This window comes from Vairimorpha necatrix, chromosome 12, assembly GCF_036630325.1.
Source record: "Vairimorpha necatrix chromosome 12, complete sequence".
NCBI classification, from domain to species: domain Eukaryota; kingdom Fungi; phylum Microsporidia; family Nosematidae; genus Vairimorpha; species Vairimorpha necatrix.
The window spans coordinates 920,248-945,664 of NC_088827.1; the positions used below are offsets into that span (position 1 = coordinate 920,248).

General features: G+C 28.0%; 2 protein-coding genes across 2 annotated transcripts; both read right to left on the reverse strand.

Moving 5' to 3' along the window:
* Nucleotides 1–15,941: 15,941 nt before the first annotated feature.
* VNE69_12203 (putative SP-containing protein) lies at nt 15,942–17,150 on the reverse strand (the record flags this gene model as incomplete). The annotated part of the gene is made up of 1 exon (XM_065475291.1): nt 15,942–17,150. One exon carries the CDS (start codon nt 17,148–17,150, stop codon nt 15,942–15,944), a length of 1,209 nt encoding a protein of 402 aa, XP_065331363.1.
* Nucleotides 17,151–19,599: 2,449 nt separating this feature from the next.
* Nucleotides 19,600–21,666, reverse strand: VNE69_12204 (uncharacterized protein; the record flags this gene model as incomplete). The annotated part of the gene is made up of 1 exon (XM_065475292.1): nt 19,600–21,666. The coding sequence occupies one exon, from the start codon at nt 21,664–21,666 to the stop codon at nt 19,600–19,602; it is 2,067 nt and encodes a 688-aa protein (XP_065331364.1).
* Between the last annotated feature and the right edge of the window lie 3,751 nt (nt 21,667–25,417).

Here is a 25,417-nt window from a genome sequence, read left to right on the forward strand (position 1 = left end):
ATATGGGTCAAAAAAAAAATTTATATAAGAAAAAAAAAACACAAAGTTCTACGAAATAGTGAAAAGAGATAAAATGCTATCTCCTTGTCAAAAGTCCATAAATCTTTTTTAACAAAACCTTAATTTTTATAACGAGATGAAAACAACATACAATCAAAATCATTCTCACACAAATACACAACGTCATTTAATAACAAAACCTATCTATCATATTACAATTGTCATAGCCTGATGCTATGTCAAGAATTTTTGATATTTAATTTTTATCAAAAATTTCATTAACCATATTTTACAAAAAATATTTAAATAAAAATTTCAAAAGAAGGGTAAGACGAAATGAGGAGAAATGAAATTAATCAAGAGAGGCCTAGACTAGGACAAGGGTCAAGATATAATGAGTTTAACAATTTAAAAAATAAAAGTTTTTTTTAGTATATTAGAGAACTATTTTAAAGACGGGTGTTATCCCCGTGGGCATGACAACAATTATTTGTAATCTCAGCTTACAGCTTTCTATTTTATACCTACTATTATTTTATCAAAAAATTTATCATAGCTTTTAGAAAATCCAAAATTCAGAACTGATTAAAAAAATCCTTCTCAAATATCAAAGTTTTAATACAACATCTATTTTTTCATATTTATATTTTATATATAAATTTATTTTTCTTTATTTCATTAATACACTTATTTGATCAAATCTTTTTTTATTGTAAATTTTATGTATAAATAAGAGAATCTTTTTATAGGTAAACAAAAAATTATTTTATTACTAAGCTAACATGTTGTATTAACAATACGTAAGAACTATATTTTTTTTAATGCATAAATTGAAAAAAAACTGAAACGGATTATTTTTTTTAGTGTTCACAAAATTGTCGCCGTTTAAATGGTATATATGTTATAACAATACAAAAAAGAGATTTTACTTCTTCATTATCTATGAAAAACAATTTTAAAAAAATGTTGCAGTTTAGAAATTCAATTTTTTTTCACAAATTATGGGCGATACAAAAGGTTGAGTTTCATAGTGATGAATATGGCCAATTTCGCAAAAAGCATTAGAAGGAATAAAAAATTCAATTTTTGCATTGAATTTAGATATGACTTTAAAAAAACTGCAAAAAAGAATTTACTGTGAGATTTAGCAGGGCTTGGAAAAAATTTAAGGCCTAGGACATAAAAAAGAAAAAATAGTTGAAGCATAAAAAACTCATATTTTAAAAGTCAAAGAGACGAAAAAAAATGTAAAAAAGCTAAGAACCTATAAGGTTGTCTAAAAACAAATACTAAAGTCAAGGGGGGGGGGGCAAATTCTAGATAATTTAAAAAAAGAGTGTCAATAAAGAGGTGTTTTCACAAAGATATGAACTCGTGGCTAAAACTTGTTATTTTTGAAGGACTAAGATAGGATAAAATGAAAGCGAATCCAAGAATTCTTTTTATAAAATTAAGGAAGCAATATAAACCATCATTACAAGAGAATAAAGGAATACAGGCAATGTTAATTTAAAAGTAGCTGCGACAAAACAACCATGAAAATATAAGGGGTGGTAAAAGCATGAATCGTTACTTAGATGCTTATATTGAAATTTTAGAGAGGATTTTGTTGTAGATAATAAAAAAATAATCTGTTTTAAGCAAGAGAAATGTAAAAATTGCACTATGATGAACCTAAGAAGGAACTTTGGAGGAACTATGGTATTATTAAAAGCAGATTAAATTACGAATTTAATTAAGGATTGTGTGATACATATAGAAAATCTAAGGAAAAGATATTTATGAAAGAACCATCATAAGGAGACGATGGTTGTGTCACCTAGAACGCCTAAGAAAGTATGAAATTGTAAGTAACATATTTGCCCATATTAAATAACAAAATCAAACATACGAGATCTAGTTCGTGCAACCAAGGCGAACGCATTATATCGACATTAAACATAATTTTTTTTTTACTGTTGGTATTATTTAAGTGCAATATAAGTATAAGCCCGAGTTTGAGTTAAATTGACAAGAGTACGATGGAATTTGGGGGACGTAAGTTGTAAAAACTCGCCACATATATTGCAGAAAATAATGGAGTTATATTTAAAGAGAATAAAAAACATTGAAAATTTAGCCTGAAGGCTTTTTTTGTATAGAAGTAATATTAACCGCCACATTGTTATTTTAGAAAAGTTCTACAAAATTTATTAAGATCAATATAAAAATTTTCCTCAAATAAATACAGTTTTGAAGAAAACGGTACAATAAATAGATTTAATTTTTTAAAAGAATTAATATTACGCTATCTATGATTTATAATTGGGGCTTTATAATATTTACACCGGGATTGGTTCTAATGAATGAAGTTTTTAAGACCAACTTGATATTCCAAAGACATAGACTTAATAAAAGAGTACGCAGCGAAGTGTATGACTGATATTCCATTGAAGACGAAAAGTTTTACATGGAAAAAAGAAATGAACATAGATTTTCTATTTATGACGAAATATAAGTGATTTCGAATAATTTCGATCGTGTAGTATGATAAAGAATTATTACCAAGAGCCGATGTTTGCAACATATTAAAAATATGGTTATTACAAAAGAATGAAAAAGGTTAAGAAAATACAATCAATGCTCTAAAAAGTTTCCACCAAAAGATGCGAAAAGGTATTTCTTAACAGAATAACGCAGTATTTGTCATTATGATATTTGAATATATGAACCTATAAAAGATTTGGTACAGCAATAATTCAGAATCCACAGTAGAGATTAGCAATAAGACGGATTTTTACAATGCGCGAGAAAAAAGACAATGAGGATAATATCCAAAATTTGAATTCATGTTTAAATGTAGGCAACATGAGCAGATTTTTTCGTGTAATTGTCTATGTGCAATTTATACGGCGGAGGTAGCAGTATAAAAGATGATGATAACGCCGAAAAGAAAAACAAATCAGTAAATAATAGTTGGGCATCATACAATGTCACCGTTCGGAGCGGACGCCAGGGAAAATGCTTATTTGAGAAGGGTAAAAAATTAAAAAAAAAATTACCCGTTCGGAGCGGACGCCAGGGAAAATGCTTAGTTAAAAAGGGTAAAAATTTAAAAAAAATTACCCGTTCGGAGCGGACGCCAGGGAAAATGCTTACTTGAGAAGGGTAAAAAATTAAAAAAAAATACCCGTTCGGAGCGGACGCAAGGGAAAATGCTTACTTGAGAAGGGTAAAAAATTTAAAAAAAATTGTTGTTTATTTGTAATTTGTATTTAAAATTTCTTTAATTTTAAGGGCATGAAAATAAAATTGAATAACAATGAAAGACAAGAAGTTTTTGTCTTTTTACAGACTGGTATTGTAATAGACATAATACAATTTAATAAAGTAAAATTATGCAAAGAAGTGATAATGATATTATAATAGAAGAAATAAGTACTAGAGATCTAAGGTTGCTTGGTAATGAATAAAGTACTAAAAATTTTGTTTATTTTATTTTTCTCCTTTTTTCATTATTCCCTCCCATCATTATAAAAAAATAGCAAAAATTTACCCCTCAAAAAATCGAGATAAAACTTTGGTTATCATTTAAGACGAACATTTATTTGTTCTTATTTTTTGGTTCGATCCTCACTGAAGAGATTTTTTTTAATTTTTTACTCCTGGCGTCCGCTCCGAACTGTGACGTACAATGAAAAAGATTCGAGATGTCATTTGATTAAGATTCCAAAAAATTTTGGTTGAGCTGTATGAATTTATGTCCTAGATGTAGAACATGGTTTATTACGAGGATATTGAAAGATACTAATGGCCGAAAAAGACGGACCAAAAATTTGAGACATTTTCAAAATGTGAGATTTGCTAAAAGTACATAAAAAAGACGAGTATATAAGTGCATTTATAAGTACCACAAGATATTTAGAAAAGATTGGTAGAAATAGAATTTAGTGTAGAGAGAGAGAGAAAGAAAGTAATAAATATTGTCGTCTATTATTTTTAAGAGTGTTGAAGGTGCATTAGATCAAAAGCAAGCTGTCAAGATTGTTAGATTTCTATAAGAATTGCGTATGCAGGAAACAAACCAGTGGGGATTGTAACTGATAATGAATTAAATTTCTATAATGTTGATGTGATGGAACAACTCGGGCACTTAAAAATTGATAAAAAATTGTTGTAGAGCCTCGGTAGAGAATCAAAGGATTATAAGAATCATAAGAACGATGAGAGATGATATTTTGAAAGTTTGAAGAAATGTTAGTGGGCAGGGTTTATGAAGCCATTGGGAAATGTGGCTATAATCACCATGTAGAAATATAATGTACTCCAAAAAGCATTGTGTGCGATAAAATGAGCATTAAAATGGTCGAGAATACCTTAGAAGAAAGTTATGCAAGGCGATTGCAAAAAAAATTAATAGAATTTTGTTAATAATTGATACAAGACTGCGGACGAAAAAATCATGAAGGATTTGTAAATATGATCGAGGGAAGGTTAAGACGCAGGAATTATAGTAAAGTGTGTCAAAAAGATATTCATATAATTGAGTTAGATAATGAAAGATACGTGAATAAAAGACACTTTGATCTGAAGGGGGTTGAGTATAGAAGTGTAGTTAAGAATTTAATAACAATACTTTAAAACTATGATGTTAAATTTTATTTTTTGTCAACCCCCAATTATGTAAACAAAAATATTTAAATTTAATAATTTGATCTCCTAAATTATATATTTTGAATTTTATGACTTAATCTTTATACAACATTTTTATTAATAAAATCAAGTTTAAATTTTTAATATAAATCCAATTGAATATATACGGCAGGTATTTTTTAACGGTTTATTATAAAAAAAGATCTTTTTTCATTTATCCCTTCATAAAAAACATACGGCTTAAAAATTAACCCGCAGAAAATGCATAATAATTTAAATGTAATAGCAACATAAATAATGAATTTCGCTAGATAAATATACATATAAGTAATTTAACCTTTGTAAGTTTGAGTGAGTTGCCTCCCTGGGCGCGCGGCTCGTATAGATAATTTATATTCTTATGATTTTTTTGCTCTTGTATTTTTCAGGCCTCGGGGAAAAGCTAGAGTTCATCCTTTTTAGTTTTATTTTTAATAAATGTCAAACCTATAATTTATTGAAAAGAACCCCAGTTGACTGTACAGCTTTCCACATTATGACTTTTTTACTAGAATAGACATTTTATTATTCGCCATTTGTTTGTTTACGTCGATTGCCGGACGTAAGTAAGACGTGACGCCCAAGGGGTAAACTCTTAGAGTCCTACTGGATCGAACTATGTACAGAAGAATGTCGTGTGACAATAAATACTTAGTAATTTTTGTCTCCTGCTTTTTGCACTTCATTTTGGGTAAAAAATAAAGCGAAAATTAACTGAAGGGGGATGGGTTGTTTCCGATTTTCTCCAAAAAATTTACCGTTTAGGTATTCTATTTTACATTCGGTTAATGACATGTATCCGTGGAAGTGGACATTTTTGTACCGCTCTTCTAAATGCTTATTTATATTAATATTTTTATTGATGGTCTCTCTTTTTCTCTTAAGCCAAACCCCTTCAAAAACAAACTTTGTTTATATTATGTTTTAATTTATTATTTGTTGTCAACACTAAACTACAAACATTGACATATTTACAAAAAAAAATACAATTATACAACTTCCATATGTTTAGTTGGGTGGCCCATCTTGATAGGCGCTGAGATGCTTAACATGTCTCTGGGCATTTGTGGCAGATGATGTTTATGTTATCTGCACATGTTATGTAGTAATGTACATCACAGTTGGTTTTTTAGTTACCATATAGTTATTTTTTTTTCTGCTCATATTCCGTTTTTGATAAAGAAAAATAAGATTCTAGCTATTTTATGGCTTTAGAAATTTTAAATTAGATTAAATATTTGAATAAAAAATAATCCTATTAAATTTTTAGGATCATAGTATTTTTCGTATAGTATTCATTTTATTAAATTTGTGCAAAAAATTAAATTTTAAAATTTTGTTTAAAACTAAAAAATTATATTTTTTTTCTTTTCAATTTGAAAATATCGACGTAAATTTTGTATTTTTTAAATAAAAATTTTAATAATAATGATTATATGAAACATTATTTTTCAATTAAATGTGATCTTTAGAGAATTAGAGTCATAATGTAAACATAGAACAATTCTGAATTTACGGCTAATGTAAGAAGTCTTTAAAATAAAGATACTGGCGCATCCCGACAGTATTAAGTTCTTTTTCCAACAATTACTCAGTTTTGGTTGAGACAATAAAGAAACTTTAATTATGAAGCAAAAAAAAATTGGAGGCAGGCTTTGTATAAAAAAGTAAAAAAATCAAGGTAAATAGGAGTTGAAGTTGTTCTTTCATTAAAGTGTACGAACAGCCAAAACGTTCATAATGTGCATTAAATATTTGTTTATTTCAACTGAAAACTTAAATTGTGCCTACTTTCAGAACGGTATATAAATATTCTAAATTAAAATTGCTTTATGTAATTACTCAAAATGAGAATTCAAAAACAATATATTTCGACTTATTACGATCACATTATTAAGATGAAACTAGTTTTATGAAAACATTATGTTTAACATAACATATTTAATATTGAAGAAACAGTATTTTTGTCATGGTTTAAATTGTTATAAAATTTATTTGGTAGCTAAATTTAAATTGTAATCAAGCTTTCATTTCAAGAAATACAGTGAAAGCTCAAAACGGCGAGATCCAGAAAACTAAGCTTTTATAAAATAAAGGCATAATTATATGGTGCCTAACAAATTCGCACGGCAAAGAAATGTTTAATTATAGCACAATGTAGATTTTCTTTTTCAAAATGTTTGTAAAATTAATTTTCTTTAATTCGCTTACGCAACTTATGATTTTTAGTATCAGTAAAAATCAATGATTGAATTACGAACAATTAAAAATTTTTATGACAAAAAATTACTTATATTGTTTCTATTAATCCCTATTTTGTACAATATAATTCTTTGGATAATATTAATACATCTACAATGATCTATTTTTCAAAAATTTGATTTACGAAATAAAGGCGGCGCTACAGTCCGATATGGACTTTCCAATTTATTAACGAGTTATACAAGTGCAGATTTCTATTTGAAGAAATGTTTTTTTGCAAACCATTTATCATGAAGTTGAAGTTTTACCGCTTTGTTTTAGTTTCATTCGGAATAAAGATTCTTGTGCAATAAACATTTTTGCTTTTTACATGATTTTTATAAAAAAATTTTACCCTTATGCTAATCCTGGGGACTCTTGACAAAAGGTCTAGAAGATTTCAAGGCACACATTAGCTGATATTTTAAAAATTAGACGGAATATACTAAAACAAAAAAGTTATTACGAATTTTTTGTGATAGTGGCATTTACACCGGACTTTTCGCACATTGACTGCTACGGGTTTAAATGTACTGGAAACAAAGAAGATTCTAATTCAAATGAATTTAGGTGAACTTGTTTTCTACTCCTATATACCTATAAATATCTGTTTGTTATTTTAAAAAAATTTTCTGCAAAAACAGTCTACTAAAAAAATAATAATATCCATTTGTCAGCTTCCAGTGTTTTAAGGGGCTAAAAATATTTTAAACCTTATTTAGCAATGAAAATTTCAATTATCAAAAAAAGGAGGGATAGAAAAAGTGACATAGACCGATGAAACGGCAATGTAAAGTAAAAATTTTTAATTATCATTGGAAGTATATGAAACAATTGTTTATTGTACTTGGTTAGTTAAAAAAAAATGTGCGAATATTGGAACTAAGTATCGAAATAGGACCAACTAGACATAACTTACGATGATACATTACTTTAATTTAAAACATAAATATCGCTATAATTTTCATATTGATAATCATAAATCTTATCTAAAGTTGTAGAATTAATGACGTTAACATTATGTTGTTATTTGTGATAAAGGCTTTAGAAAAAAAGCAGTAGAGGTTAGCAATCTAGTAGAATAAGTCTGGTAACATCTTAGTGTGATTTTATATTTTAAATGGATATTAAAAAGTGTGCAAACATGGATTTTTTGCAAGAATATAAATGACGAAGAAGATGTGCAATTTCCAGAAATATTATTTGTATCAGAAAAATCTACGCCTAAACAATTTAATCATTGTAAATTAAACTGATTTTTCGTTTTTGTTTTTTTATTTTTCTCTTATAAGGGACCCCTGAAGAAAAAAAAAGTCTGACATCGGACTTTTACACCCTTAAATTTCCAGCAACCAATCAGACCATATCCTACTAGCAATTTTGATATATTATTTATATTTTATAATTCACAGCAATAAAATAACAATGTATTATGAAGACAATAACTACGAGAGGAAATAAATAAATGATCAAAGTTTTATACTTTTTGCAATACAAGTGGCTTTTTAAACAATGTTCACATATTAGTAATACATTTTTATAAGAATATTACTATATATTATGTATAATATAAACTTAAGGAAAACGTAACAACTAAAAATATTAATAGAGGTTCAAACCGAATCTCTTTTTAGCGAAATAAAAATTAAAACAAACCATTTAAAGCATTTAGACCAAGAGACGATCCACTTATTTATAAAACAGACTGCCACGTGGCTCACAAAAGGAAATATAAGCTCGAGAGAGGAAGGCAATTTATGTGCACTACAGGACCGAAATATTTTCTTAGAGAAACAGACAAAATGCCCACACTGCCATGAATATGCAAAGACAGTAGATCATATGGCCACCCAATGTGATCGTATGCTTTCACATGATTACATGAGACGGCACAATGAGGCACTGCGATGCATCCACCTGCAGTTGTGTAAGACGTATGGTCTATCCCATGCCAAAAGAATTAGAAATAATTTAGTCCAGGAATGTGTAGCTAATGAGTATGTTGAGGTACGAGTCGACAGTAGGATACATTCAAGTATTAAAATAAAGTATAACAAGCCTGATATACTAATTGTAGACAAGTTGAGGAAAGAAGTGATCGTTGTAAGTTGGAATCACAAGTTTTAACAACCTATATGCAGTAGAAACAGAAAAGAAACTTAAATACGACTTGCTCGCAAATCATGTGGCTTCTCTCTACAAATACAAGCCGAAAATTATTCCTTATGTGATGACGTGGGATGGAATAGTAGGTCAAAGGGCAGTCTGGTGGCCAAAAATCCCTTAAAAGACATTTTAAAAAAATCACCCCAAAAATGAAAAGTCCAAGGGAAAAATTTAAAAATCATTTTAATAATTTTATCAAAAAATCCCCTTCAAAATTTCTTCTAAGCATAAATCTTACCAAAGAACTCTTTATTAATCGTTTTGTTCTATGCCTTATGGAAGTTTCACTTTTAACAGCGCTCCAATTACCTTCGATAGTATTAGTATGGCATGAATTATTATTATTATTAACAAATTTTTTTGCATGATTAACCGTCTTATTTTGTTGAAAAATTGAACACAACCTAAAATATGAAGAGAAGCAATCACTATGTATGATAGATTCTGGGTGAACATATTTAATTAAAAGTTCTTCTAGTGTAGTTGTTCTTCTATTATCAACAGAGGCATACACAATTTTCCTTTGAGGTGTTCTTTCTACCATTCCGAAAATCCAAACTCCTTCTACTCTATGGCCTCTATGGTCTTTTACTTTACCAAACTTACTTTCATTTATTTCCACAACAATTCCAGGTCCTTCAATTATACCTGTTTCAACGTAAAAGAATTTTCGGTGGAATTTACTGTTAAAGAAATGATTTTTCTTACACTTTTAATTCTAATTCCAAGAAATTCCGCAATAGCTTTATACTTTACATTAACAGACCATGATTTAATAATTAATAACATAGTATTAATTCCAAGCTTGTTATTGTAGAATGGAGTGTTTTTTAATAAAGACCATTTACTTCTACATTTAGACCAAGTACATCGAAAAATAAAATTTTCATTATATTTTTTACTTATAGAACCACATTTTATACATGATTTGCTTGTTTTTTCAATATATTTTAAAAAAATTTCAAAAAGTTTTTCCTCTTGACTTTTCATTTTTGGGGTGATTTTTTTAAAAATTCCTTTTAAGGGATTTTTGGCCCCCAGACTGCCATAGCCCCGGAATAGTAACTAATTTTCACCGTACGCATATCAAAGTGCTCAGATTAGAACCCAGAACGCAAGAATATATACAGTCAAGAGTCCTTAAAATGACTTTAGAAAGCCTAACTATGTCAGCCAGACATGGGCTTGATACAGATCAGGAAGGGGTCTCCGAGAGCCCAATGAGTGAATCTAAGAAGGAAGTTCTGGAACTGCCAGATGAGACTGTAAGCGTATCTTGTGAAAAGTAATTAATAAGCCGAATATTATATCCAATTAAATTATATAGTATATTATGTATAGTACCGATTTAGTAGGTTACATATTCAAATGTAGAAATCTATATATTAGTTAAAACATCCATTCGTATATTTTTTTATAAGGGACCAAAACAAACGAAAGGTTGTAATTTACTTTTTCATGCTGAATTTATGAAAGCATTAGATTACCTATTGATACAATTGACTGGCTTGAATATTTTTATTGTTTATGTATCAATATTTAAGCATAAAAATAACGAAACTAGAACGTAGAAGAATATATACGCTAATACATATGGGTAACAAATGGGAGATTCTTTTACTATTGTTTTAAAATTTATTTCAATTTTCTTATATCATCTACTTTATTATGTTGATTTACCATATATTACGTATCCTAGTAGAATTTAGCATATGTAAAATAAATGAATTTATTTAGTTATGCTATTTGTAAATTATAATACAAATAGAATAGATTCCGCGTTAGCGTCTCCTGCTTGTACGTGGCTTCTCTTCTCTATAGTCCTTTCCACACGGCTTCGTCTTCTCTCCTTCTGTAGTCTAAAGAAATGCATTCTAGCGTCTTCTTTAGCGCGTTCTTTTAATGTACACTTCTACCTTCTTGGGGATTTCAAGTCTTGTGGTACAAGATTTGTTAAAGTTAGTCACTATACGATCCCAAGTGATTACGTAGAGGATGTTTCTGTTTTAAACCTTATATTAGGCCCAGTTAGCATATGTAAATATTAATATTAATATATTGGGTTTTATTAATTTATTATAATTTGTTTTACATGTGATCTTAACAATAGAATATGTATTATTTCATAATTATTTACGATTTCTGAGTGTAAAAGATATTTTTACGCTAATAAGTGTTTAGTCTACAATATATATTGTTAGCATACTTTACTAAAATTAATTATTTCATTAGTTTATTAGTTATGGCGTAGCGGTGGTGCTAAAAATCTAATACGTAAATAAAAAGCGGCATTTGCCCCTCTTCGTTTGTATATATTACAATACAATATGTAGAAGAAATCAAATGATACGAATTGACGATAAGCACAATTTTTTAAAATAAATCCTAAAACTTATTTTTAGGTAAGTAATAGACTTTTTAGGAAACCTCACTAGACAATAAGCCTTAAAACTTACCTCACCACTATTTATCTGTGTAATTTTTGTATTTCAACTTTTTTTTGTAAAACAATTTAAAGTTCTACGAAAATATACAACTTTTACGGCTAAAAAAGAAAACAAAAAAAAATTAAAGTATAAAAAGACTGTCTTTTTTAACAATTAAATGAGAGGAAAAACACACATAGAAACATTAGTTGACATTGTAAAGCTTAACTTTGCTAAGATGTTATAGAATGAGTATTTTTAATAATCTAATCGAATCTTTATGAAAGTTCGTTAAAAGAACCCCCAAAGCTGATACTTTATATAGGATGCGTATCATTTCTGAAGTAATTTAACAATTAATTTTGATATGTTCTATCAACTACGTCTACTAGTAGGATATTTTTTATTTAAATTATAACTGTAGATAAAAACTTTTTTAAACCATGCAATTTGCGAAAAAATTTAAATCAAATCTTATAGTCAAACAGCTTTCTTCTTTCTCTAAAGTTATTTATTGCATTTAAGCCTGTAATATTTGTATGTAATCCAAGAATGATATTTGCAAAATTAAATGTTTATTTTTATGTTATTTAAAAACATTAAGAATTCATTTACTTAAATCGAAAATGTTTCTAATCTTTTTCATAAATTTGTGACCAAACTATGAAAATCTATAATTAATTTTAAGAGGAAAAAACGAAATAAACGATGTAGGAAGTGCCACATATGTCAAATATATTGTGTCCGTGTTTTGATATATTTGACATGTTGTTTCTTAAATATTTTATAATAAATAAACCCATGTTTTCATTCCAACAATTTGGCGAGAACGACAAGAAAGAGTTGATATTTAGAAATGAAGAGGATGATGACCCACAGCAGTTCGTGGAGGACATTTTAGAGGTGGGGAGGTTGCTGGAGTACAGCGAGGGGAAACTGATGCTCCTGTTCAAAATGTCTCTAAAGGATGAAGCGAGCGACTGGATTAATTCACTGCCAGTAGGACTTAGATTTGATAAGCTAATTGAATTATTTAAAGAAAGATTTTTTAGTAAAATGCAGTTAAAAATATGCATTGATAAACTTTCGGCGTTAGTATACCATGGAGGCTCGATTTTAAATTATTTGGATAAGATGGCGGGACTAGCACGCAAAGGTAATGTCCCGGAGAGTATATTAATTGCCTTTGCGTTAAAAGGACTACCCAAGGAGTTGGCAAATTTGGTGCTAGTAAATAATAAAGATACCTTATCGTGGAGGTACATTTACAGAGCTCTGAGTAATATGAAGTCAGCGAATGTCCAAAGATATACAGAAGTGGCTCGAGGAGAATCTAGGGAGGTAGATGCGATAAAAGAAAAGGTCTGGTGGAACAATAATGAGAAAACAGAAAAAAATGGAAAAATTAAGTGTTTTATTTGCGGGAAAAGGGGCCATATAGTTTCACAATGCAAATTCAATAGCTTCCATAAGAATGTTAGAGCTGTAGAAAAGGCCACAGAGAAGGAGGAACAAAATGAGGAAAATGATTCTTATAAGTTTATTTTTAACTATTCCGTGTCGAAGTCTAAGGACATTAGAACAACACTTAAAGCTGCGTCATTATTCAATTCAGGAGGAAAATTCAAAGTACTGATTGATACAGGAGCCGATTTAAATCTTATTAGACCAGAACTGTTACCGAATAAAACTGTTGTTAATATTTCGAAACAACAGCTTAGAGCAGCAAATGGTTCGAGGATAAAAATTATTGGTGAAACGGTAGTTAAAATTAAAATTGATGGGATGATATTTGAGGATAAATTCATTATAACAAGAGATATCACAATCCCATGCATCATAGGACATGGGCTACTCGATAAATACAGAATTAGTTTAAGATTTGGGGATAATAGAATGGAAATTGAATCTGGACAAATGGCAAAGGGTAAAGCCATAGGATACCATAAAATCATCACGAAGGATGATAACCCAATATTATCACAGTTATACAAGTTGGGTGCTGCAAAAGAGGACATAGCATCGAAAATAATAAAAGAATATCTTAGCTTAGGAATAATAAGACCTAGTGAAAGTTCATGGAGAAGCCCAATAATTATTGTTCCAAAAAAGAATGGAGACCATAGGCTATGCGTGGATTATAGAAGACTGAATGACGTGACGATTAGGGATGCATATCCAATGCCCCGTGTAGAAGAATTCATAAACGCATTAGAAGGTGCTACTTACTTTACCAAATTAGACGCTGAATCTGGCTATCACCAAATAGATATGGCGCCTTGTGATATTGAGAAGACAGCTTTTGCCTGTAGAGAAGGGTTATTCGAATTTACTAAAATGCCATTTGGGCTTGTTAACGGACCAGCTACATTTCAGCGGGTGATGAATGATATATTAAGGGAATTTTTGTTTAAGTTTGTTGTAGTATATATGGATGATATACTAATTTATAGTAAAACTGAAGAAGACCATAGGAGAGATGTTCAAATGGTATTGGAAAAGCTCAAATCGGTAGGATTGAAACTTAATCAGGAGAAATGCGAATTTAAGAAGACCGAGTTAAGAATTTTAGGTCATGTAATATCAAAGGAAGGAATAAGGGTAGATGAAGAGAGAGTGAGGAGTATTCAGAAGCTACCAATCCCTAAAAATAAGAAAAAGCTACAATCATTGTTGGGGTTGTATAATTACTGGGCAAAATTTATAAAAAACAGTCACAAGATAATTAGCCCATTATTTGATATAATCAGGCTCAAGAATGAGGACGCTGAGAACTTTTGGAAAAATGTAGAACAAAACGCTAAATATCGTAAGGATATTGAAGAGGTAAAACAGGCCATGAAGAGAACGGCCTTGTTGACTATCCCAAACTTGAAGGATAAGTTCATTTTGACAACAGATGCATCAAACGAGGGATGTGGCGCCACTTTGGCACAAGTAATTGGAGGAAAAGAAAAGATTGTTTCTTATTACAGCTCCCTGCACTCAAAGACGGAAAAGAATTACTCCACGACGGAACAAGAACTATTGGCGGTAATAAAATCCATTCAACATTTCAGAGAATACTTATTATTAGGTAAGTTTACATTAAAAACTGATCATCAAGCTCTGAAATATTTATTTAAGTCTAGAAACGTCAAAGCTAGGCTGGCTAGATGGTCATTGATTTTACAAGAATATGACTTTGATATTGAATACATAACAGGACCATCAAACCATACAGATCACCTGAGCAGAGAATTTAAAAAGGAGGGAGAGAATGTTTTGGAAATTCATTTAGTACAAAAGAAAGTTATAAAAAAAGAGAGAACATCGGTATTGTTAAAGTTTTATCATGATTTATTGGGCCACGGATCAAAACAAAACATGAAGTACAATATTGGTCAAAAATACACCTGGAAGCATATGAACAAAGATATAGAAGACTATGTAGACAACTGTGAAGTTTGTCAAAAGGAAAAACCTCAGAGAAAATTTAAAGATATTGTACCAGTGGTAGCAAATAAATTAGGAGAAATCTGGGAGTTAGACATGGTAGGCCCTCTGAAAGAGAGTGAGCAAGGATACAAGTTTTTATTAACAATGATAGACCATTTCTCAAAAATCGCAGAGGTAGTGCCGGTTTATACAAAGGATATGAATACGGTTGTTTATTTGATCGATAAACATATAGTCAGGAAACATGGAGTTCCGAAAGCCATACTAACTGATAATGGTAAAGAGTTCAGAAATAAAATCTGTGATGAATATGCAAGGATTAAGAATTTCATCTGGAAATATGGTTCCCCCTACAAACCTACGACCACGGGGCTTGTGGAGAGATTTAATAGAACAATGGGTTCAAAGTTAAGGAAAATTACGGAATTTGGGAAATTTGATTGGGCAAAATGCGTTCCTAAATTGGTCAAGGCCTATATGCAGTCTGACCATAGGGCTATAGGCTGCGCCCCAGTAGAACTTATTACAGGAATGGTGCTTAATAAATTGGACTTACAGGAAGGGATTAAGACATCAAAAGAAAAGAAAGAATATCAGGAACAGGCCATTAAAAATTTAGAAGCCTACAGACTTGAGTATAACACGGGTGGAAAGAAAAATGGTGAGAGTAAGGAAACCATAAAGGTTGGAGATAGGGTCTGGTACTATTTAATTCTCCCTATAAGAGGAAAACTTGAACCTAAATGGGAAGAAAAAGGAGTGGTAGTAGAACAAAAATTTCATTCATTTAAAGTTTTATTGGACAGTGGAAAAACAGTTACGGCAAGCCGAAATCATGTAAAGCTTTTAAAGGAGGGGTAGTGTAGGAAGTGCCACATATGTCAAATATATTGTGTCCGTGTTTTGATATATTTGACATGTTGTTTCTTAAATATTTTATAATAAATAAACCCATGTTTTCATTCCAACAAACGATATAAGGATAAACATTAAAAGTTTTTAATTCAAAAGATAATCATTACCTAACTGATGAGTTGCTAATAGTGATGCAAGACTCGCAACAAGCATAGGACACGAATTACTATAAAACGTTATGGCTGAATTATTGGTATCATCAATCATATTATAACTGCCATTTCGATGCATGTTTAAATGCTTTTCTATGCGACTAATTCTTTCTTCTTCTTTTTTGTCCATATGATCTTCATTAGTAATATTAGTATTATCCATCATATTGTTGTTGTTTTCTTGAGTGTTCATATTTAATTTTTTACTACTAATATCTTTTTCAGTTAAATTCTTATTATTGCATTCCCCACTGTTATTATAATTGCCTTCTTCCTCATGCCTAATTTCTTTTTCGATATCATCATTCATTTGTTTATTGTCATCGTTATCGGGTTTATCTACATCACTAATATCTTCTTTAGCAGTAGTATTATGGTTATTATTTTCTTCCATTTTATTATCATTGGTTTCTTCCGTATAACTTCTATCTTTTTCATTATTTATGTGTTTACTGTCATTGTTATTGGAAGTTTCCTCATCATTATTATCTTCTCCAGTATTAACAAATTTATCCATCATAGAATCGTCCATTTTTCTCTTTTCGTCAACAAATTGGTTTTGGGGACCAATGGTAGCGTATAAATCATCAATGATGCGTTTCTGAGCATCTTCACTAAAAATTTGATTAAAATAAGAATTTTTTGCATCGAATGTTTTTCTTACGTGTTTATCAAGAATATTTTTAACTGTAAGAAGTTTAAGTTTTCCCATTTTGAAATTTATACATAACAAGGTTTGAAATAATAGTTTAGTATGATTTGAAATTTCTTTGTGCAACCTAAGAAGCGATTTTTCTTTACTTGCCGCATATTTTGAGATATCGATATTATTTTCTAGACCTTCAATATATTTACTAGCATCCATATCTGCCAGATCAATTACATATTCTATCATCTGATTCGACTTTGACTTGTGAAAGATTTTAAAAGGAAAATTCATTTTTTCCAAAACAGCGTCAAATAGTGTTCTTGCTATCTCTTTATATTCATCTTTGTTATTCTGAAGATTATTTTGTAAAGAGTAAGGATTATCTAGTATCGTTTCACATTTCACTAAATCAATGTTTGTTGCCTCTGTTATGGCGATAAATATCGATAGCTGTAATTTTATAATGGTAGATATTGCAATTAAATACATCATAAGGGGTAAAATAATTTTATTTATTAGTAGGGGAATATTTACTGATTTTATACATCAAAATTACTTTTTTAGAACTTTCTTCGTTTGTTGTATTAGCAGTTTTTATCACTCATTCTAATAAAATCTTTGTATTTTTAATTTATCAAGATGATAAATTAAAAGAAATAATCAAACAATAAAATTATTATTTACTAATTTATTATTCAAATTATATGCATATTTGTTTGTTTTAAACATATTAAATGTATTTATAAATTCAGTAAATAAAAAATTAAAAATTTGGAGGTTTTAACCATAGAATATTCTATTTGCTTATTTGTCTACATATTTTTTATATGTATATTAAAAATTGTAAACACACAACGCAAATATTTTTTGTTTTATTTTATAATATTTTAAAGACTTATTTTATATTGTTACGTAAAATAAAGTAATAATATAAATCATTTTCGACATTATAATATAGCGTTGACTATATAAGAAACTATTATTGAATACATAAAATTATTTAATTCATACTTTAGTCCGTAAACTTAGATCATTTTATCTTTATTTAGAAAATTTTAGCATATTGCATGTATTATTTATGGAGCATTTTCACTTTATTCCCCCCCCCTACCAATATAAATTAAGAATTTTTAAAAAATAATCCTTTTTTTCGAAATTCGAAGCGGAAAAAATGTGAAGGAGCAAAAGTCAAAAAAATAAAGTTGTAATAAAATAGCATATTTACCAAAAATAAAACAATTGTTTTTTCGTTTTTTTCCAATTTTTTAAAAATTTCCTTTTTCAGTTATTGATCAAGATTTATCTTTATTATACATTACAATGTATAACAACAAAAATCTCTATATAAACATATTATATAAGGTTCATTTGCTGTTATAAATGAATATTTTTCAAGAATTAAAGAATTTATCAAACATGTAATATTTTACTTTTGAAGCTAAAATATAACATATCTTATTAAAATGACATTATATACGATTCAATAATTCTTTAAAGAGCATAATATAACATTATTTTTTATCTGTTTGTCTAGAAAACCCAATGAAAACCTTAAAAACAAGACTAATAAATATACTACCAAACTAAGAATAACCAAACCTAGAATCTGTTTTAAACAACATAAACTGTGTATAAACATGTTTATCTTTGGCAAAAATTAAATGTAATGACAAAAGAAAGCAATAGGTTAAAACATATTTTTACAAATTTAGACTTCTATTTAACTCATAGTTTATCAGAAAACATTATCAAATTGGTTTAAATAATATATTTTTTATAAACTATGTTCAAATTAGATATTTCTAAGACCATTTTTTTACTTATGTATATTTTTCTCTGTTCCTTTCCGCTCTAGAAGCTTTGACTTTTGAAAAACAGGGCTAAAAATAAAAAATTCTGTATATATATTGGTAAGGGGGGGATAAAGTGAAAATTAGCCCTTTAAATGCATATGAAATATAAATTATAAGATTTTATTTGCCATAAATATATTTTATTAACTCCAATACCCCTGCATTGCTTATGAAATTGGCTCTTTCAAACTTTAATATTTTGGGATATTTACGCGTAAGCTATATTTTTACTAGCCTTATCTTTAAGACGCCACTACCTTTAGAATTTGCATTTTGTACGTTTATCACACTTAGTCACATATTCTATCAGCATCTTCTCAATTTCATCTTTTGCTCTTTTGCATTAGACAGACTTTAAAATCTTTTTCATCATATGGACTAACGAATACTGAGAAACGATTGTATCGCTTGTGCCTTGCTATTTATACATGTTTCTAATGTAATCAAATGCAAAAGCAAATGTTTTGTTCGGATTTATGTGTTATGTTTAGTTTATTTATAAGAAATTCATTTGCGTTTAATAAAAATTTGCATCTTCATTCTCTGTTGTTATTATTAAAAATTTTATATTCGTAGCCTTCAATTCATAAAAATGTTATGAAAAGTAATTCCTAAAATAAAAAAAAAATTTAAAAAAGAGATACGTGAAGTATGACTATAAATCAAAAAAAGACATTATAATGATTTTACAAAAAGAGACCATTGATAAATTTAACAGGAAGATTATAATGTTAAAATTATAAAGGTTATAACCAAAATCGCTTACAAATCGCCAAACAAGAATACCTCTAAATAAAGTAAAATCCAACAATATCCGTAATTTCTATGATGGAGATAGCGAATTGCTGTATGAACGATATCCTGCATTTTTGTAAAACAGCTTAGAAAATAAAATAAAAATATTTAACTGATTATTTAAAGGTATCTAAAGCTTTAGTAAATGATTCGTGCATTTTTATTCCTTCAGTCTTGTTCAATATTTCTAGAATTATTGTTTCATCTAACATCATTTTAACATTTGCAAAATTTTTTCTTAATTTAACCTTTTCTACGTGACATATTTTCATTTCACTTTCGAATAAATTATTTTAAGTATTAGGTAATTCAATCGAGGCCTGTTTTCTTAATCTAACTTCTATATTATTTCTCAAAATTTGTATAAAATCATCTTCTATTTCATTTTTATAATCATTTATTGATTCTTCTTGTGTTTCATTTTTTTTTATAAATTCATTAAATATATTTTCGATGATTATTTTTCCTTTTTTTATTTGTTCATTTTCATAATATGTTCTAATATCTTCGTCGAAAATATCTTTAAGCTCTTCTTCCAAGGGATTTGATTTAATTATGTTTAAATCATAATCTAATGATGAGTTTTTTAACATTTCTCTTATTTTTTTTGTTTCTTGCTCTTTTAACTTTCTCTTTTTTTCATATTCTTCATCTTCATCTGTATTTTTTTGTAGATTATTTTTTATAATATTGGCCTTTTCCTCTATCTCATTTCCATCAAGTTGAAAGTTTTCACAAATTTCATTTCTTATGAAATCTTCCTTAATATATTCGTACACAAAACGCGAACTAGCCAATCCTGTAAATAATGATGTCATTTTGCAGACATTTTTCAAAACTTCGTTTTTATATTTTATAATATTGTTAATATGGTAATTTTCTGCTTCCTTTATGATTTTTACGATATTGATACATCTGCTTTTTCTATCTGCACGAGAAATCTTTTCATTATTTTTCCCCTGTATGCATTTATTTATATCTATTAATGATTTCCAAATATATTCGTTGTTTATGTTTTTTTTATTGATGTATTCTTCTGCTGCCAAAAGTAGGCAAATTTTTATTAAATAACAATCTAAAAATTGAAGCCCTGACAATCTATATGATAATTTATTTATAATTTTGTTTTTATTGTCTTCTTCATTGTTTGATCTGAATATTATTTCACCTGTTGTGTAATCCAATTCATCTTCCTCTACAATGTACATATGCTTAATAATAAAATTAAATATTAATTTTAAGGCAGATCTTTGCTTGTTCATTATTCTCATTATGAGAAATTTAACTTTGTTGTAATTTTTTAGTAATCTATAAAAAAATTCAACACATTTATAATCTTTTGTATTTGCTATAAAATTAATCTTTTCCAATATTTTCTTAATTTCATCAAAAAAATTATTGTTTATAAATTTTTTTTCACCATCGTCCTTGTTTGATTCATTTTTTAAATATACAGAATTTTTTGTATATCCATCAAAAAAGCTTATAGAGTCTAAGTGTACCTCTATTTTGAATTTTTTAGGCATTATCTTTTCGATTTTGTTTGGTGTAATTTCTAAACATCTAATTTCGCCCCTTGCCTCAATATGATATAAATCATTGACGTTAAAAATTTCATATAATTTTTTTAATATTTTTGCGTCATAATAACACATATTCTCTGCATCAATTTTAACTAAAATATTAAGTTCTTTATTTTCAAGTTCGTTTATATCAAATTCAAACAAATAACACATATTTTTAATTACAATGCATAATCTGAAATAGTAACTATTATCGTCTTCTTTTCTGCTGTAACTTAGCGTGGGTTCTGGGTCTTGCACCTTAGATTCGTTTTTTGAATTATACTTTCGCTTCTTCTCAAGAATATTGTGTAAGAAACAACCCCGAACGCAAATATTTTCATAATAAATTTCGGTTCCTTTCTTTTTAATTCTTCTTTCATCATTTATTTGATTTAACTTTTCTATAATTTTTTTCACAATTCTGTTACTTTGTCGATATTTAGATTGTCTATATAATAATACGATAGAGTCAATGTTTAAAGTCGATTTAATCTTCTTTATAAATTGTTCTATTTCTTCGATAATATTATAAGTGGATTTATTAGCATAATCAATAATTATATATCCAAATTCATTAGAAATAGTTTCATTAAAAATATTATTCACAAGCAAACAACATAATTTCTTATTATTTTCACTACAAGTAATTTGTATTTGGGTATATTTCTTATTTAGGTTGAAAACTGTATACTTCCTATTCTCAATTTGCTTTAGTATAATTCCATTTATTTTGTTATAAATATTTATATTTGATTTTACAAACCAAATTACAACAAAAAATTTGATTATATTCATTAGGGGAAAAATAAAATTAGTATTTTAATTGTTTTAAAAATTAAAAAAAATTTCTAATTTTAAAGAAATCGTAAAATTAACGAAAAATAAATTATCAAGGTTTTGAACTTAACATTTCAAAAATCTCATTTGGGTTGTACAAATCTTAATGGCTGTCAATAATTTTTTTAATTTTTTTGCAGAAATTTTAAAAAGAACAATATAGAAAGTAACTCGGCCAAAGTGAACTTTAGACAATATCTATTATAGACTTATAAGAAAAATTGAAAGGATTTTCATTTTATTCTAGAATCCGTGTAAAAATTATTATCATATTTTTTTTGTACGTGTTGTACTCAAAGCGGGGGTTCAAGGGCAGTCTGGTGGCCAAAAATCCCTTAAAAGGAATTTTTAAAAAAATCACCCCAAAAATGAAAAGTCCAAGGGAAAAATTTAAAAATCATTTTAATAATTTTATCAAAAAAATCCCCTTCAAAATTTCTTCTAAGCATAAATCTTACCAAAGAACTCTTTATTAATCTTTTTGTTCTATGCCTTATGGAAGTTTCACTTTTAACAGCGCTCCAATTACCTTCGATAGTATTAGTATGGCATGAATTATTATTATTAACAAATTCTTTTGCATGATTAACCGTCTTATGTTGTTGAAAAATTGAACACAACCTAGAATATGAAGAGAAGCAATCACTATGTATGATAGATTCTGGGTGAACATATTTAATTAAAAGTTCTTCTAGTGTAGTTGCTCTTCTATTATCAACAGAGGCAAACACAATTTTCCTTTGAGGTGTTCTTTCTACCATTCCAAAAATCCAAACTCCTTCTACCCTATGGCCTCTATGTTATTTTACTTTACCAAACTTACTTTCATCTATTTCCACAACAATCCCATGTCCTCCTATTATACCTGTTTCAACGTAAACAGAATTTTCGATGGAATTTACTGTTAAAGAAATGATTTTTCTTACACTTTTAATGCTAATTCCAAGAAATTCCGCCTTAGATTTATACTTTACATTAACAGACCATAATTTAATAATTAATAACATAGTATTAATTCGAAGCTTGTTATTGTAGAATGGAGTGTTTTTTAATAAAGACCATTTACTTCTACATTTAGACCAAGTACATCGAAAAATAAAATTTTCATTATATTTTTTACTTATAGAACCACATTTTATACATGATTTGCTTGTTTTTTCAATATATTTTAAAAAAAAATTTCGAAAAAGTTTTTCCTCTTGACTTTTCATTTTTGGGGGGATTTTTGGCCACCAGACTGCCATAGCTCCCATTCATTTTAATGTGATGAAGAAAACTCCAGAGTACATCTCTTTGGAACGACAACGAAGATATGATAAAGAGGATGCAGGAGAGGAAGAAGTAACTAGAGCTATAAGCGCACTAGCGAATATGGCTTATTAAAGAAGTGTGTCGGCAAAGGAGATTGATCTAAAAATTTAGAGTTGAAAAACATAAATAATTCTACAGAAACCAAAGTCTACGAAGAGCCGAATCTAGTGAGCGATACCAAGATAAACTGTGCTAATCTAACTTTAATGATAAATAAAGCTAATAAATTTTTTATATGTTGTCAACACTAAACACAAACATTGGCGTACTTACGAATGTAGTAACGACCATGCAACTTTCGTTTGATTGTGTGACACAACTTGACATGTCATCTGAAACGGTTGACATATTTTTGACATCTGTCCATGTGTTGTAGTAATGTACATCACAGTATTTAAGAAAAACAAAATCTCAATAAAGAATATTAGTTAATTCACATAAATATGTTTTTATTATTTTGTAGTCGAAATTATTAAAAGGATGTAGTTCATATATAGTTGTAGCAGATCAAATACATATTAATCATATTCTTACAAATGACAGTTTTAACTTTGTTGAAAAAATTATTTAAAAAAATTTACTTTAGAGGGTATGGAAAATAAGAATAACAAAATTGCCAGATATTATAGAGAAATTGAAATAGATGCCAGTACATCATAAAATTTGCGATCACATATGAAAGTATTTTGTATATAATATAGGATATATACTCGTTTTTGCCGTGTAAAATGTATATTATTTTTTAGTATAACATGTATATATATTAGAAATGTATATTCGGATCGAAGAAAATCTTATATAATCTTATTTTATATAAGAAAGCATAAAACCAATATTGTAAATTATTCTATTATTTGGTTAAATCGCTTAATGATCTTTCGTTCTGACTAATATGAAATGTTTCTTTATGCATAGAAAGAAAACAAAAATTAAAGGAATTTGAAAATATAAATGGTTTTCATAAAGGATAACAAAGTTTAAATAAGTGTGCTTGCAAAAGGGTGCACCTTGATTTGGGATATCGAAGGTCAAAGGTTTGATTCCCAGTGGGAATTAAATTAAAATTTATATTCGCTGTGTAGAAATAGATGCTGTTGGGCATACAGACGTCACTAAATATAATATTTCAAAATTTATAGACTAAACGAATATTATGAAAAGTATCTCTTGTAATGAATTGATCATTAATTTCTTAAATATATTCACAATTCGAATTCTGTTTACGTATAATTTGTTCTTCTGTGTTTCAAAATACCATAGCTGTATATATTATAGGGATCTAAAAGCCAATTATGGCACTCTTGATGTAGAAATTTATGAAGTTTGTTTTTATACAAACAAGATATAGTATTAGATGGAGATCTGTTCAATTATTCATTAATGACAAAGAAGTTTAATAAGTTTGCTTTTAGTGTTCTGTGTGAGAGAAAGACACATCTAAGATCTAGATGATTTATTTATATAATATCGACACTAGATTAAAACGATAAATCTACACTGAGTTTTTAAAATCTTCATTTTAATATATTTATTGATTTAATGAGCGATTAGAGGCTTGTATATAAAAAAATTCTTACCAAATCAAATCCCAATGGTTACGTCGGAGATAGTGCAGCGCAAGTATTCGGTAATAGTTAAGAGTTAGAAATTCCCTATATCAATTGGATAATTAACTCTCTTTCTTTTGAGTTCATGTATAATATTTCATCTTCCCTTCTACTCGCCAAGAATATGAAATTTTAAAGTAAATATAGGCTAAAAGTCAAAATTTTGTTTTTTGAACTTCCAAATTTTTAATATTCCAAGGATGACAAGTATATATATTCAAACATCAAGAATAAGAATAAAATCATGAAAAAATAAATTATCTAAAATTACATAATTTTGATTTTCTTTTTTCATTGATGACAAGTATATATACACATTTTTAAAAAATAAGAAGCTGATAAAAATCATGAAAAAATTTTTGTCTAAAATGTCATAATTTTAGAGTTTTGAAATTTTCATTTTATAAATGAGGAAAATTATATATACATATATATATTTACAATAAGACAGAAAAAAAAATCATGAAAAAATAATTAGTCTAAAATGAAATAATTTCTAATTTAAGAGATTTAAATTTTAGATTTTTCAAACTTGACAATATATATACAAATGTAATAAGATGAAGAAGAAAATCATGATAAATAACTGAGGAAAATAATTACCCCAAAATAATTCATCACAAAAGAATTTAGCTATATCACGAAGGCTTTAAAGTAATTATTCTTGACATTGCAAACGACCAATTAATTATTAAGAAGAGATGTATTTGTATATGTATATATATATTTAAGAAGAGATAATAATATCAACAAGACGAAAATAGTCCATCAATAAAATTCAGATAAAACAG